General features: G+C 58.4%; 1 protein-coding gene across 5 annotated transcripts in view; it reads left to right on the forward strand.

The window, feature by feature from the left end:
• The window catches only part of COL18A1 (collagen type XVIII alpha 1 chain), a 36,288-nt gene that overhangs the window by 21,495 nt on the left and 2,396 nt on the right, over positions 1-12,397 (forward strand). For 2 of the 5 annotated variants that reach the window (XM_018911847.3, XM_050987545.1), the window contains 37 exons: positions 1,148-1,692; positions 4,318-4,398; positions 4,490-4,549; positions 4,731-4,869; positions 4,971-5,074; positions 5,162-5,188; positions 5,285-5,455; positions 5,543-5,569; positions 5,660-5,722; positions 5,802-5,888; positions 6,026-6,079; positions 6,160-6,309; positions 6,431-6,493; positions 6,671-6,715; positions 7,625-7,765; positions 7,852-7,914; positions 8,027-8,053; positions 8,147-8,191; positions 8,313-8,375; positions 8,704-8,739; positions 8,810-8,899; positions 9,039-9,068; positions 9,178-9,204; positions 9,365-9,427; positions 9,570-9,644; positions 9,738-9,773; positions 9,892-9,945; positions 10,157-10,222; positions 10,409-10,480; positions 10,674-10,707; positions 10,839-10,901; positions 10,984-11,027; positions 11,122-11,244; positions 11,341-11,485; positions 11,638-11,711; positions 11,791-11,919; positions 12,102-12,137. In XM_018911847.3, coding sequence (XP_018767392.2) covers positions 1,148-1,692; positions 4,318-4,398; positions 4,490-4,549; positions 4,731-4,869; positions 4,971-5,074; positions 5,162-5,188; positions 5,285-5,455; positions 5,543-5,569; positions 5,660-5,722; positions 5,802-5,888; positions 6,026-6,079; positions 6,160-6,309; positions 6,431-6,493; positions 6,671-6,715; positions 7,625-7,765; positions 7,852-7,914; positions 8,027-8,053; positions 8,147-8,191; positions 8,313-8,375; positions 8,704-8,739; positions 8,810-8,899; positions 9,039-9,068; positions 9,178-9,204; positions 9,365-9,427; positions 9,570-9,644; positions 9,738-9,773; positions 9,892-9,945; positions 10,157-10,222; positions 10,409-10,480; positions 10,674-10,707; positions 10,839-10,901; positions 10,984-11,027; positions 11,122-11,244; positions 11,341-11,485; positions 11,638-11,711; positions 11,791-11,919; positions 12,102-12,137 — 3,152 coding nt within the window. The remainder of the gene's footprint in view (positions 1-1,147; positions 1,693-4,317; positions 4,399-4,489; positions 4,550-4,730; positions 4,870-4,970; positions 5,075-5,161; positions 5,189-5,284; positions 5,456-5,542; positions 5,570-5,659; positions 5,723-5,801; positions 5,889-6,025; positions 6,080-6,159; positions 6,310-6,430; positions 6,494-6,670; positions 6,716-7,624; positions 7,766-7,851; positions 7,915-8,026; positions 8,054-8,146; positions 8,192-8,312; positions 8,376-8,703; positions 8,740-8,809; positions 8,900-9,038; positions 9,069-9,177; positions 9,205-9,364; positions 9,428-9,569; positions 9,645-9,737; positions 9,774-9,891; positions 9,946-10,156; positions 10,223-10,408; positions 10,481-10,673; positions 10,708-10,838; positions 10,902-10,983; positions 11,028-11,121; positions 11,245-11,340; positions 11,486-11,637; positions 11,712-11,790; positions 11,920-12,101; positions 12,138-12,397) is intronic. The other 3 variants (XM_050987546.1, XM_050987547.1, XM_050987548.1) reach the window with 3 other exon arrangements.

Raw genomic sequence — 12,397 nt, forward strand, 5'->3', positions numbered from 1 at the left:
TTTTCTTTTCTTTTTTCTTCTCTGGAGGAAAATGCCTGGCTCCAGAGTTGGGTGGAGGTTCCTGGCTGATCCACCTGAGTTCAGCCCAGGTTACCTCAGGATACACCTCTGATTTCCCCCACTCCCCATTGCTCACATGAAAATCAGGGATGGAACTGGGGACACTGAATTGTGTCAGCTCCTGCTCCTGGCTCAGGATGGGGCCAAAACTCAGCACTGAGTATCCATTCCCAGTGCAGATGCTTCAGCAGTTTTGGAGCCAGGGTGGTTGGGTTTCCTCCCTCCCAGGAAAGGAGAGGTTAAAAAGCCTCTCCTTTGGAGCTGGCACTGGCCCCGAGCGGTTGACATAGGAGAGGAGGAATCCAGCGCCCGGTGTGTGGGCGATGAGGATGTGCTCTCTGCCAGAACAACGGGAGTTGGCGGACACAGAGCTGGCTCACCCTCACCAGATGTTCAGCTGCGCTGGGTAGGAGAGACTCTCTCCAGCAGAACTTCCCCAATTCCCTAATTCTCAACAGGAGTTGGGAAAGGAGGTGACCTCCAAATTTAGAGCATCTGGGAAGCTGAGCTGGCTTGAGCTGCATTCCCAGGCTGTTGCAAGGGGATGGCTCTGATTTATTCCCAGCTGGGGTGACCATTGGATCTTGTCCTGGGATGACACAAAGGGTCACTGTGATCCTGGAATGAGTATGGATGCAACACACTTACCGCGGCTCCATGGTGGTTCAGCATCCTGGGGCTTCAGCAGCATCTCCCTACCATGGGCAAGACCCCTTTGGTTTTATCCCATCTCAGGGAATCTGAGCAACCTGGTCTAGTGGATTGTGTCCTTGCTCATGGCAGGGGGATTGGAATGAGATGGTCTTTAAGGTCCCTTCCCACCCAAGTCATACTATGATTCTGTGATGTCCCAGCTGTGGTTGGAGGGCCAGCAGCTGGGAATGGGGAGCATTTTGGGAGATGTATCTGAATGATATAGTGGGAGCAGCTGAAGGTCATTGTCTTGGCCAACACACAAATCTTGGGGCCGGTGAGTGGAGGGAGCCACTGAAAGACAGTGTATTTGGGAGGCACGGGCAGGGGTGTCCTTGCTAAGTGACCATTCTTGTCTGGACCTGAGACCATCCCCTGTCCTTCCTCTTTGCAGAGAGCCTGAGTGCTGAGATCAGCCTGCTGGAGCTGATTGGGGACCCACCGACGGAGGAGATCCACAGAATTTATGGCCCCGACAACAACCCTGGCTATGTGTTTGGTCCCAACGCCAACACGGGGCAGGTGGCCCGGTACCACCTGCCAAGCCCTTTCTACCAGGACTTCTCGCTGCTGTTCCACATCCAGCCCACCACACCCCGGGCCGGCATGCTCTTCGCCGTCACGGACTCCTCGCAGAGCATCATCTACGTGGGCGTCAAGCTCTCGGAGCTGCGCGCGGGCCAGCAGCAGATCATCTTCTACTACACGGAGCCAGGTTCGCCCAGCTCCTATGTGGCCGCCACCTTCACCGTGCCCACCCTGCTCAACCAGTGGACACGCTTCGCCATCAGCGTGGAGGAGGAGGAAGTTGTCCTCTACCTGGACTGTGAGGAGCATGAGCGTGTCCACTTCGAGCGCTCTCCGGATGGAATGGAGTTGGAAGAGGGCTCTGGGCTCTTTGTTGCTCAGGCTGGAGGGGCTGACCCAGATAAATACCAGGTAAGAGCTTGGGTCACCCCAAGGAGTATCTCTCAAAAGCCTGAAGAGATGTGACACTGCCCATGCCCAGAAGACAACCAGCTCCATATGTGTCCCTGGGGAAGGGGACATGTGAGATGGAGGTGGCTTGAGATGCCACTGATTTATTGTCTTGGGGCTCACCAAGGCAAAGCTCTCAAGCTGGGCTGGCAGGAAGATATGAGGTTGCCATGCAGCTCCCACCTAGCAAACACATGGAGCCTCTTCAGATCTTCCCATTCCTAAAAATACCCAGCTCCTTTGGAGGAGAAGCTGGTTTGTCTGGGAAAATGTCTCTCTTACATGGAAAAAATGCTTGGGCTGGAGCATATCTTTGCTGGCTGATGTTGCATGGTATCTCCAGGAAGACTTTGGAGAGTGAGGAAGGATGTGATAGCTCAGCCCGTGCTTTGAACAGGACTCGTGTTCCAGATAAGGGTTATGGAAAGTTTGGGGAAAATGCCCAGCTGACATGGAAATTCCCAGCAGGACTCAAGGAGAGGAATGTTCAGGTTTATCCTGGGCTGAGCAGGATTTGCCCAGCAACAGAGGCTCTGCTGAGGGGAGCAATGTTTTTCCTGTGGAGTTCTGCAAAGCATGTTTCTGAGCTTAAACATCATCCTGACTGTACTGCCACATTCCCCCTGGAATGGCTTTGGACAGGGAAAGCTCCCCCAGGAAGGGGTTAATCATTGATGGGCTACAAACTGGTTTGCACTGGGATTCCAGTTGCTCCCTTGAAGAGCAATTCTTTGCTTTTGAATAGCAATTTCTTTGCTGTTGAACGTGCTGGGAGGGACAGGTCATGGCTGTGGAAGAGCTCCTCTCCCCAGCTTGAGGGGTTTGGCTCCATATGGAAGGCACAGCAACAGCCTGGGGCAGAGCAGACCCTTTTAGCAGGTAATGCTCTCAGGCTTGCCAACCCCTGATCCCACTGCCTGCCCCTGGTTTTCCCATAGGGAATAGCTGGCCGAGGAGGGAAGGAGGCCTTGGCTGGGTGAGAGGGGAGCGGCATCTGACTACCTCGTGGTGTTTCCATCACTGTCCAGCCCTGCCTCACGTTATCTGGAACTAATGGGCCATCAAGTGGATTAAAGCCTGGCTCAGGGTCAAGCCTCAGGATGAACTTGCTGGGAGGCAGCTGGAGGGGGGGTCCTGGCGCCTCTGCTCCTTCCTGAGTCGCCTTTGTGGCCGTGGCACGAAACCTGGAGGGGCAAAGCCTGCAGGTGATGCAGAAGCCCCTGGGACAGCAGCCCTCACGGGGGCAAATGGGACCTCAGCTAGGGCCTGGCAGGAGGGTTAGTTTGCAGCTGGATGTGGCACTTGGGGACATGGTTTAGTGGGGGACCTGGCAGCGCTGGGTTAGTGGTTGGACTCGATGGTTCTAGAGGGCTTTTCCAGCATTAACAATTCCATGATTCTATGGATTTACTATAAGATCTTTGGTGCTGCTGCTCTCTTTATCAGAGCAAAGAAGCTGCAAAGGTCCCCTATCACCATCCCTCGTGGGACTGCCTTGCTTCAGGGCTTGGAAGTGGCTTTTATGCCATGCCTTTGGAAAGCCCCAAATTTCAACCTTGCAGCCACTGCCCAGCACCACCAGCATGGCTGGACAAGCCATGCGCCAGAGCTGGCATCACATGGGCTGAGCAGAGGTAGTAGCCAGGACCCGGCCAGACACCCAGCAGAGCTTTCACAGGGATCTTTTGGCTGTGCTCCTTGTTTTCCCTCTGCTGAGGGCTCCCTGGCCACAGCTGACTGCTCTGCCCCACGCAAGGACAGCTGGCAGGTTCTGCAGCCCACGTGTTGTATTTCCTGGGATAATCTGCACTTACTATTTATTTGTGTTTTGCAAGCACCGTGTGCATCCAGGCCACTTGTTTATACAAGAAACTACCACATATCCCTTCCTAAGGATGCTGCCTCCAGCCAAACCTCTGTAGCATCCTGGACTCAGCAGGAGAGGTGGTGTGGGTACCAGCCTGAACCCCACAGCTCCCACTGCAAGCAGGGTCACTCAGCACATCCCAGAGCCCAGCCTGGGTCCTTGCAGCAGGGTGGGACACAGGGATGCTGTCGGGATAGGAGTCTGCCAAGTTGGGATGCTGCCCATCCATCTGATCTCAGTGGGGAGGAGCAGGGGACCATGCTGGGAAGTGAACTCTGAGAGAGGAGATACCTCCCCCTTGGTGTGTCTTCTTTGGGCAAGACAACTAAAATAATATTTGGGCTGGCCTGAAAGCACAGGGCACCATGTCTGGGCAAGGAAACGTGATGGACTTAGGAAAATAGGAATCAGGGCAGTCACAGTTCAGCCAGGCTGACTGTGACATAATAATATTAATGAATTATAAGTAGATTAAGTTATATAATAAATATATTATAAATACATAGTTTATATATAATTTAAAAAATTATATCAGTTCCTCTCACAAGCAAATGCCCCCAGCTGGGTGATGACTTTTTCCAGCTGCTCACAGTGCAGACAGCAGATCTCATCCATCCTTTTTCTCCAACTCAAGGACATGGTGGCCGAGCGGCACAGCAGGTCACATCACAGCTGGGTGGCTTGTCCGTGTCCCCCACCCATCCATGGTCTCCTTTCAGGGGGTGATCGCAGATTTGAAGCTCCGAGGGGACCCTCGGGCGGCCGAGCGCCAGTGCGAGGAAGAGGAGGATGACACAGAGGTGAGCACTGGCAGCACAGTCGGGGAGGGCTCGGGGTGCACTCCCCATGCTCCCAGCTCAGCTCTCACCCCTTGTCCATGGGCAAATGCAGGTCTCTGGGGATTTTGGCAGTGGGATGGAAGGTGGACAGCAGCCCTCAGGCAAGGTCGAGGTGAGTTGCTGCCCGCAGGTGTATCACTCAGGGCAGGACCCCAAAATTCTCATGACGCAGAGAGCTGAGTGCCTTGCATGGCTGAGGTCATGAGATGCTTGATGATGTCCCAGCACCTGTCCCTTATGGGACGGCACTGGGAGGTGAATGGTGTCATGGTGTCCCCTCATTGTTGGTGCAGGGTGTCCCAGGGCTGCTGGATGCTGTCCCCGTGACCTCCCCCCCTGTGGCGGGGGGCAGTGGCCCGAGGAGTAGTGGGGGATCCCCGCAGCAAGCCGAGAGGACCAGAGCAGAGGAGACGCTGCGGGTCTCCACGGGAGGTAATTCCAGCAGCTTTCCCCTTCCCCAGGGTGCACAAATGGGGACATGGTGGTGGTGTAGCTGTCTCCAGCCCCGACTGGGTCCTTTTCCTTTTCCACAGGCACTGGTCGGAAAGGCGAAAAGGGGGAGAAGGGGGAACGTGGCTTGAAAGGGGACTCAGGGACCAGTGGCATTGTAGGGCCAGGAAGTGTCAAGGGTCAAAAGGTGGGTGAGAGCTGGTCCCTAGGGGCTCGAGGGTGCCAGTGACATGTCTGTGTTTGACACACACTTCTCTCTGTTTCTTATCTTCAGGGGGAGAAAGGAGACCTGGGTGTCAAGGTGAGCATCACTGGGAGAGCTGGCACAGAGCCATGCCCTACCCAGGCTGCCAGCTCAGATACCTGCCACCCATTCCCATCTCCCTCCCCTCCCTAGGGCAGTGCTGGATTTGGCTACCCTGGCTCTAAAGGCCAAAAAGGAGAACCAGGTGACCCTGGACCCCCCAGGACCCTCTCTCGGCATGCTGATGGCTCGGAAGTGGAGCAAGTCACTGGCCCTCCAGGGGCACCAGGGAAGGATGGAGCCCCTGGCAGGGATGGTGAGCCTGTGAGTCAATTGCCCCCCCACAGGGTGTGCCTGTCCCCCTACTCTACCCACCTGCACACTGACCTGTCCTCTCTCTTCCATCCCTAGGGAGATCCTGGCGAGGACGGCAAACCTGTAAGTAGGGTGGAAGGGGTGGCAAGCTGATGAGGAATGGCCACCCCCTTGCCTTGCCACCTGCTGACCCCCCACTGCTCCCTTTTGCAGGGTGAAATGGGGCCCCCGGGGTTCCCTGGGATGCCGGGGGAGCCGGGCCTGAAGGGGGAGAAGGTGAGTTCAAGTGCTGCCCCCCCTTTCACTATCCCCAGCTCAGCTGCACCCCCAAACTGCACTCTCTCCTCTGTGCTAGGGTGACCCAGGCATGGGGCCGAGGGGACCCCCTGGACCACCTGGCCCTCCGGGACCACCGGGACCCTCCTCCAAGAATGACAAGCTGGTGGGTGCCCTCTGGGACAAAGGGATTTGAGGGATGGGGTCCATCAAGCCTCAGAGGTGTGGAGTGCTGCTACCAGCCCCTGGGTGAGCCCTGGTGCCACCAGGTGCCCTGACATCCCCCTTGTGCTTCTCCCCCAGACCTTCATTGACATGGAGGGCTCTGGCTTCGGTGGTGACCTGGAGAGCCTGCGGGTGAGTGGGGCTGAGTGCCTGTCTTGCCAGCTGGGAGTGGGGGGACACCCTCAGCCATGGCCCCCCCATGTCTCTTCCAGGGTCCACGAGGGCCACCTGGCCCCCCAGGGCCACCTGGCGTGCCCGGTTTGCCAGGGGAGCCAGGACGGTTTGGGATGAACTGCACGGACCTGCCAGGACCACCTGGGCTGCCGGGCAGGGACGGGATCCCCGGGCCCCCCGGGCCAGTGGTAGGTCTGTGGGGTGGTCAAGGAGACCCAGCCCAGGGCCACTCTGTGGCTGTGGGGGACTTGGTGCCCACCAGCCCTACAGGGTTTTCCTGTGCTGGAACCAACTCCTGGGATCTTACAGGGTCCTCATGGTCCTCCAGGAAGAGATGGGGAAGATGGGCAGCCGGGGCCCAAAGGAGAGCAGGTGAGTGGCAGGTTGGCCCTGTCCCTTGTGCCCCAGGAGCATGTCACAGCTGTCCCACAGGCAGCTGGCATCCCTGGCACATCTCTGGGAGGCCCCAGTTCCTGGGCTGGGGACCATCCTGCTCCTGCCTGGAGCTGGGCAGCTTCTTCACACCCTCTTCTCCCTCCTCCTTCCCAGGGTGATATTGGTGACCTTGGCCTCCCTGGCCTACCAGGACCCAAGGTACTGTGCCTGGCGTGGGTTTTTTTGGATTCTTTGTTGTAGACTGGAGGCAGGGATGTTGCCTGGGGGAGCCATCTTGCACAGGAATAGGGAGGGCGGTGCTGCTATTTGTGTTCCTCCCAGATCAGGGCCATATCTCAAAGGTGCACAGAGCTGCTGACCCCACAAAAGATGCTCACCGGGCTCCTGCCACCCTGCCTTGGCTTTGCTCCAGGCACTGCCACATCAGGAAGCCGGCAGGAAAACCAAGGAAGGGTGTTTCAAGACACAGAGGAGATTTTGCTTGGGGGGTGCCCACACCCCACTGGAAAACAACCCATCTTCTGTGCATCACACTCTACTGACTGCTTGCTCCAGCTTCTTTCCACCCTGCATCCCCAAAGGTGGAAGTAAAGGCCTGCTGAGATGGGAGCCCCTTAGAGTTGGGATGCTGCCCCTTGTGATGACCATCCACTACAGCCTGAGCTGGGGGCAAAAACCTCAAAAAATAAGGTTTCTTAACCTTAATTCTAACTTTCTGCACTCCTACCAGGGGGCAGATTGGCTGGCAGCAGGTATAAGGTCCAAGCCTGTTGCTTCCAAACCCATAGCAGTCCCAGGAATGCCTGTGAGCATTCCTTTATGGCACTGAGCTCTGCTGCAGCAGAGCCAGCCCCACGTGCAAAGACATTCCCATTTTATGATTTTAGACGAGCCTCTGGTGGCCACTGTGGACATTACATGGGATGAAGGATGCCCCAGCTGGGCAATACCCCCTCCCACAAAGCCCCTAGACCGGGGAACATCAGGGAGATCCTCCATGTCCTGTCCCAGAATGGATTTGTGAGGGAATGCTCTGCCTCCTGCTTGCAGGCTCCAGGCAGTGACCACTGCCATCTTCCATCTGTCCCCTTCTTGTCTCCTTTGCAGGGCAACAAAGGAGAAATGGGACCAGTAGGACCCCCAGGAGAAATGGGCTTATCCGGCCTTCCCGGGCCCGTCGGACCCCAAGGGCAGCCAGGACCCCCTGGCCCCCCAGGACCACCAGGGCTGGGCTACGAGGCTGGATTTGTGAGTGTTCACTGCAGGGATGGGATGGGATGGGATGAGCCGGAGCCAGAGACAGACACAGCTCAGCCCCTTCTCCCTGCATTTAGGGTGACATGGAGGGCTCGGGGCTGTCATTCACCCCTGGACTACCTGGGCCTGAAGGACCACAGGTAGGGCCGCTCCTGCCCTTTCCCTCCTCTCCATCCTGGGCTCCCTGGGGAATTCCTGGCCATCGTGTCCCCTGCCATCACCCAGTACTCATGGTCCCTTTGTTGCTTGCAGGGTGTGCCGGGACTGCCGGGGGTGAAGGTGAGGAACCCTTCCAACATGCTCCTGGCTCCATCCATGTAGGATGCCCGCAGGCAGCCTGTAGGGATGCCTCTGACACCTCTTTCCTTGCAGGGAGAGGTCGGCAGCCCTGGACAGCCTGGCTTGCTGGGACCAAAGGTAGGAGCACTGGGAGATTGAGATGGCTTTGTGCCAGCACCTGGGTGCGCAGGGCAGTGGGCAGGACCCCTGTGCTCTGTGACCTGGGGCTGCATCCTGCCCTTTCCTGCTCCCATTGCAGGGAGATGCTGGCATGCCTGGCATGGATGGCCGCCCTGGCCTGGAGGGCTTCCCTGGACCACAGGTAGGAGCCTCAGCCCCCCAGCTCCAGAAGATGACCCCCCGACTCCAGGCAGGAGTGATTGTAGCAGCTCCATTCCCAGCAGCCAAAATTCCCCCTCCCTGCTGTGGGACCCAGCTCACACCCCCTAGGATCCTGTCTCCCCCACCTTGTCCCCACACTGGCCACCATCTCCACTCAAAATCATTGCAGCTTGGTTCATTGTCTGGAGCTGGAAGCAGAGGTGGGGTTGCCTGAAGGATTTTTTGAGCCAGAGGTGGGAGGGGGTCTGCACTGGTGAGCCAGAGTCTCTCTCCATTTGGTGCTCACTCCCTCCTGCTCCTCTTTCCAGGGACCCAAAGGTGACAAAGGCAGCACCGGTGAGAAGGTAGGTGCCACCAGGCTGGAGACGAGGACCAGCCACTGGTGGCCCTGGGCTGATGGCTTGTGTTTTCCAGGGAGAGCGAGGCCAAGATGGAATGGGGCTGCCTGGCCCCCCTGGCCCACCTGGTCCCCCGGGACAGGTCATCAGTGTCTCCAGTGAAGATGTAAGTGGTGGCACGTGGCTTCAGCACAGGGCAGGGGAAGGGGTATACCAGCAGCCATTGCGAGGGAGACCTCGCCAGCAGCTCTGACCCTCCGTGCCAAGATCAGGGGGAAAAAACCTCATTTTGTCTCTTTTTGCAGAAGTCCTTGGTGGCTTTTCCTGGTCCAGAGGTAGGTGCCCTCCTGCCACCTGTGCCCACCCCTCAGCAGTGCCAGGAGGGCACCCTGTTTTTTGAAAGATGGGGTTTGCTCTTAGGAGCATCTTTGCTTCTCTCTGCAGGGCAGACCAGGCCGTGCTGGCTTCCCAGTGAGTTGGTGACACATCTGGGGACCACAGGGTGGCCCTGGTGACAGCTGTAGTTGCCAGTCCTGCTGTGCTTTGCTGCAGAGTGGTGGTGATGGAGGGGGAGTTTGGGGCCTGCCTTTGGTGGGTTGGGAATGACATGGACTCTGTGTCCTTTCTGCAGGGTCCGGTGGGACCGAAAGGAGACCAGGGGTCAGCTGGTCCCCAGGGTGCCCCAGGGTTGAAGGTAATTGCTCCAGGCCACCTGCACCCCATTGAGTGGTCACATTCCTGGTCCCCCATTCCACCTGGCCATCAGGTGATACCAGCTTGTCATGGGAGGGAGCCTGGTCCCTGTGTGTCTCCTCCCACCTACTCTTCTCTTGCAGGGAGAGAAGGGGGAGCCTGGCGTCATCATCAGCCCTGATGGGACCGTGGTCACTGCCAAGGTGAAAGGAGAAAAGGTGGGTTCCTGGCAGGAATGGGGGGCACATCCTCATGGGACAGGTGCCAGGTGGTCCCAGTGGTGATGCCCTGTCCCTCTCCATTATTTGCAGGGGGAGCCAGGGCTGCAGGGCCCAATGGGACCATCGGTAAGTCACCATCACCATCCTTCTCCTTGTGTCCCACGGGGAGGGATGGAGATGATCCTAGGCAGAGGGGATGCCTCCATACTGAGCATCCCTCACCCTCATCTTCTCTCCCTTCCAGGGTCCCCCAGGACGAGCAGGGATGAAGGGAGAGATTGGCTTCCCGGGCAGACCCGTAAGACCTGCTCCCAGCTTGTTTGTGTCCATCACCTCCACCGCATCCCCCTCCCTGTTTGCCCATCCTGCACCCACTGAGTCCCACACTCTGCCGTGTCCCTGAGGGATGGGGTGGTGCTGGGGTGTCGGAGGTGACTCGGAGCACCAGATGTGACACCAGGGGCTGGAAGGGGGACGGGGACGAGGCTCATTGTGCTGCTCATCTGCAGGGACGTCCTGGCATGAACGGGCTGAAGGGCGAGAAGGGTGACCCTGCAGACGTGCTGGGCTTGCGGGTGAGCATTGCTGTGACCCCCCCAGCTGCTGGCCCTGCAGGGCGGGGCCCACACCCCGAGGGTCTCCTCAAGGACCCCAATCCCTTAGGCAAAGGGCACGTCTCCTTCTCTCAGGGGCTGGTTGTCCCCCTCCATGGTGGGGACTATCCGCTTTGCAGGACTTTGACAAATCTCGACCCCCCACAGGGTCCCCCAGGCCCCCCAGGCCCTCCAGGACCCCCTGGGCCACCTGGCAGCATAGTCTACAACAATGGCAATGTGAGTATCGCCATGGTCACTGTGATGGACATGCTGGTGACTGGGCCCCCAGTGTCCCCTGCATGCCTGGAGGAAACTGAGAATGCTCTGGTGACATCCTGACTGGGGCTGGCATGTGGGACTGTCACCAGCATTGGGGGGGGTTCCCGAGGATGTTGCTGTCTCTGCAGCCACTCCCTTTGCATCTCCACAGACCTTCAGTGACTCCAGCCACCTGGCGTTCCCTGGTAAGTGGGTGTCCCTCTCCCCACCCCCTCTGGGCATTTTGGGGAACCTCGGCAAAGCAGGGCTGGGGGGAAACCCCCTTCCATCCCTTATAGCTGCAGCTCTGAGATGGCATCTCTGCTGCTCCCCACAGGTTTCCACCAGTTCTCAGGACAAAAGGGAGAAAAAGGTGACACTGGACCCCCAGGACCCCCAGGTAGATAACTGCTGGCAGAGGCAGGCAGAGGGTGGCTCATGCCCATCCTGGCTCCTCACCCCTTCTCTCCCTCTCTCCACAGGCCAGTTCCCTTATGATGCGAGTCACTTCAGTACTAGCCTGCAGGTAAGCCCTTTGCACACTGGCAGCTGGAACCCAGCATTACTTGGGGTACCCAGTGCATCCCAGCTGCTCACCCTAAGACTGTGCCATTCCACAGGGTGACAAGGGGGATGCAGGTCCCAAGGGTGAGAAGGGCGAGCCAGGCAGCACCCCACTCTATGGTCCTGGAGTCTCTGGACTTCCAGGGCCTCCAGGGCCCCAGGGATACCCTGGGCTGCCGGTGAGTACCTCATAGGGTGGAGAGTGAAGGAGGGCACAGTGGGGGGTGGCATTTCTGGGGGCTTTGCTCCAACAGATGTTCTCTCACACTGCCTAGGGTCCCAAGGGGGACAGTATTGTTGGGCCACCGGGGCCTCCAGGACCTCAGGGTCCCCCTGGTATTGGATATGAGGGGCGGCAGGGCCCCCCTGGCCCTCCTGGTCCACCAGGGCCACCCTCCTTCCCAGGTCCCCACAGACAAGGTGAGTACCTGCTCTAATGCATTCCGCCCTGCACCCCCATATCCCTCCCTGCCACCCCAGCATTCCTGCTTGTATCCCCTGCATCCCTCCTTTCAGCTCTGCATTCCTCCCCATGCTGCATCTCTCTCCATCTCACCCTCTTTCCCCCACAGCTGTCAGCATCCCTGGACCCCCAGGACCACCAGGACCCCCTGGACCACCAGGCACTAGCGGGATGTCCTTGGGGGTGAGTCAGGGCTCTGGGCAGGGGTTGCCCATGGTGCAGGCAGCCAATCCCTGAGCTCTGCCCTGGGCTGTGCCCACAGCTCCAGGTCATGCCTACGTACCAGGTGATGCTGAGTGCTGTGCACGAGCTGCCCGAGGGCAACCTCGTCTTCCTGACGGACCGGCAGGAACTCTACGTCCGCGTCCGTGGGGGCTTCCGCAGGGTGCTGGTGAGTGGGGGGGGGCAGAGGGGCACCCCTGCCGGGGCTGCACTGCCTGGCTTGAGGGGAGCATGGGCAGCACTGCCCCAGGGGCTTGGTGGTGACTCTTGGTGATGCTTGGGGTCCCCACACCTGTGCGCGAGGAAGAGGAGAGGGGGGCAGCTAGGATCTGATGTGCCATGCCCTTGCAGCTGGAGGAGCACAACCTGATCCCCAGTTCGGCTCTGGTGAGTCCTCTATTTCCCATACACATCCTCATTCCCGTCCTCCTTCCCAATCCCATCCCTATCCTTCATCCTCATCTATCCGCATCCCATCTACAACCAGCTCTATCCATCATCAATCAACTTCATCCTCTTCTCCATTCATCCCCAACCATATCAATCCCCATTTCCAACCATCTCCATGCCCATCTTCATCCAACCACAACCATCTCCATCCATCCCCAACATTCTCCATCTCCATCCCCATCCCCACCTGGGGGCAC

This window comes from Serinus canaria (genome assembly GCF_022539315.1).
Source record: "Serinus canaria isolate serCan28SL12 chromosome 7 unlocalized genomic scaffold, serCan2020 HiC_scaffold_29, whole genome shotgun sequence".
Taxonomy (NCBI): Eukaryota; Metazoa; Chordata; class Aves; order Passeriformes; family Fringillidae; genus Serinus; species Serinus canaria.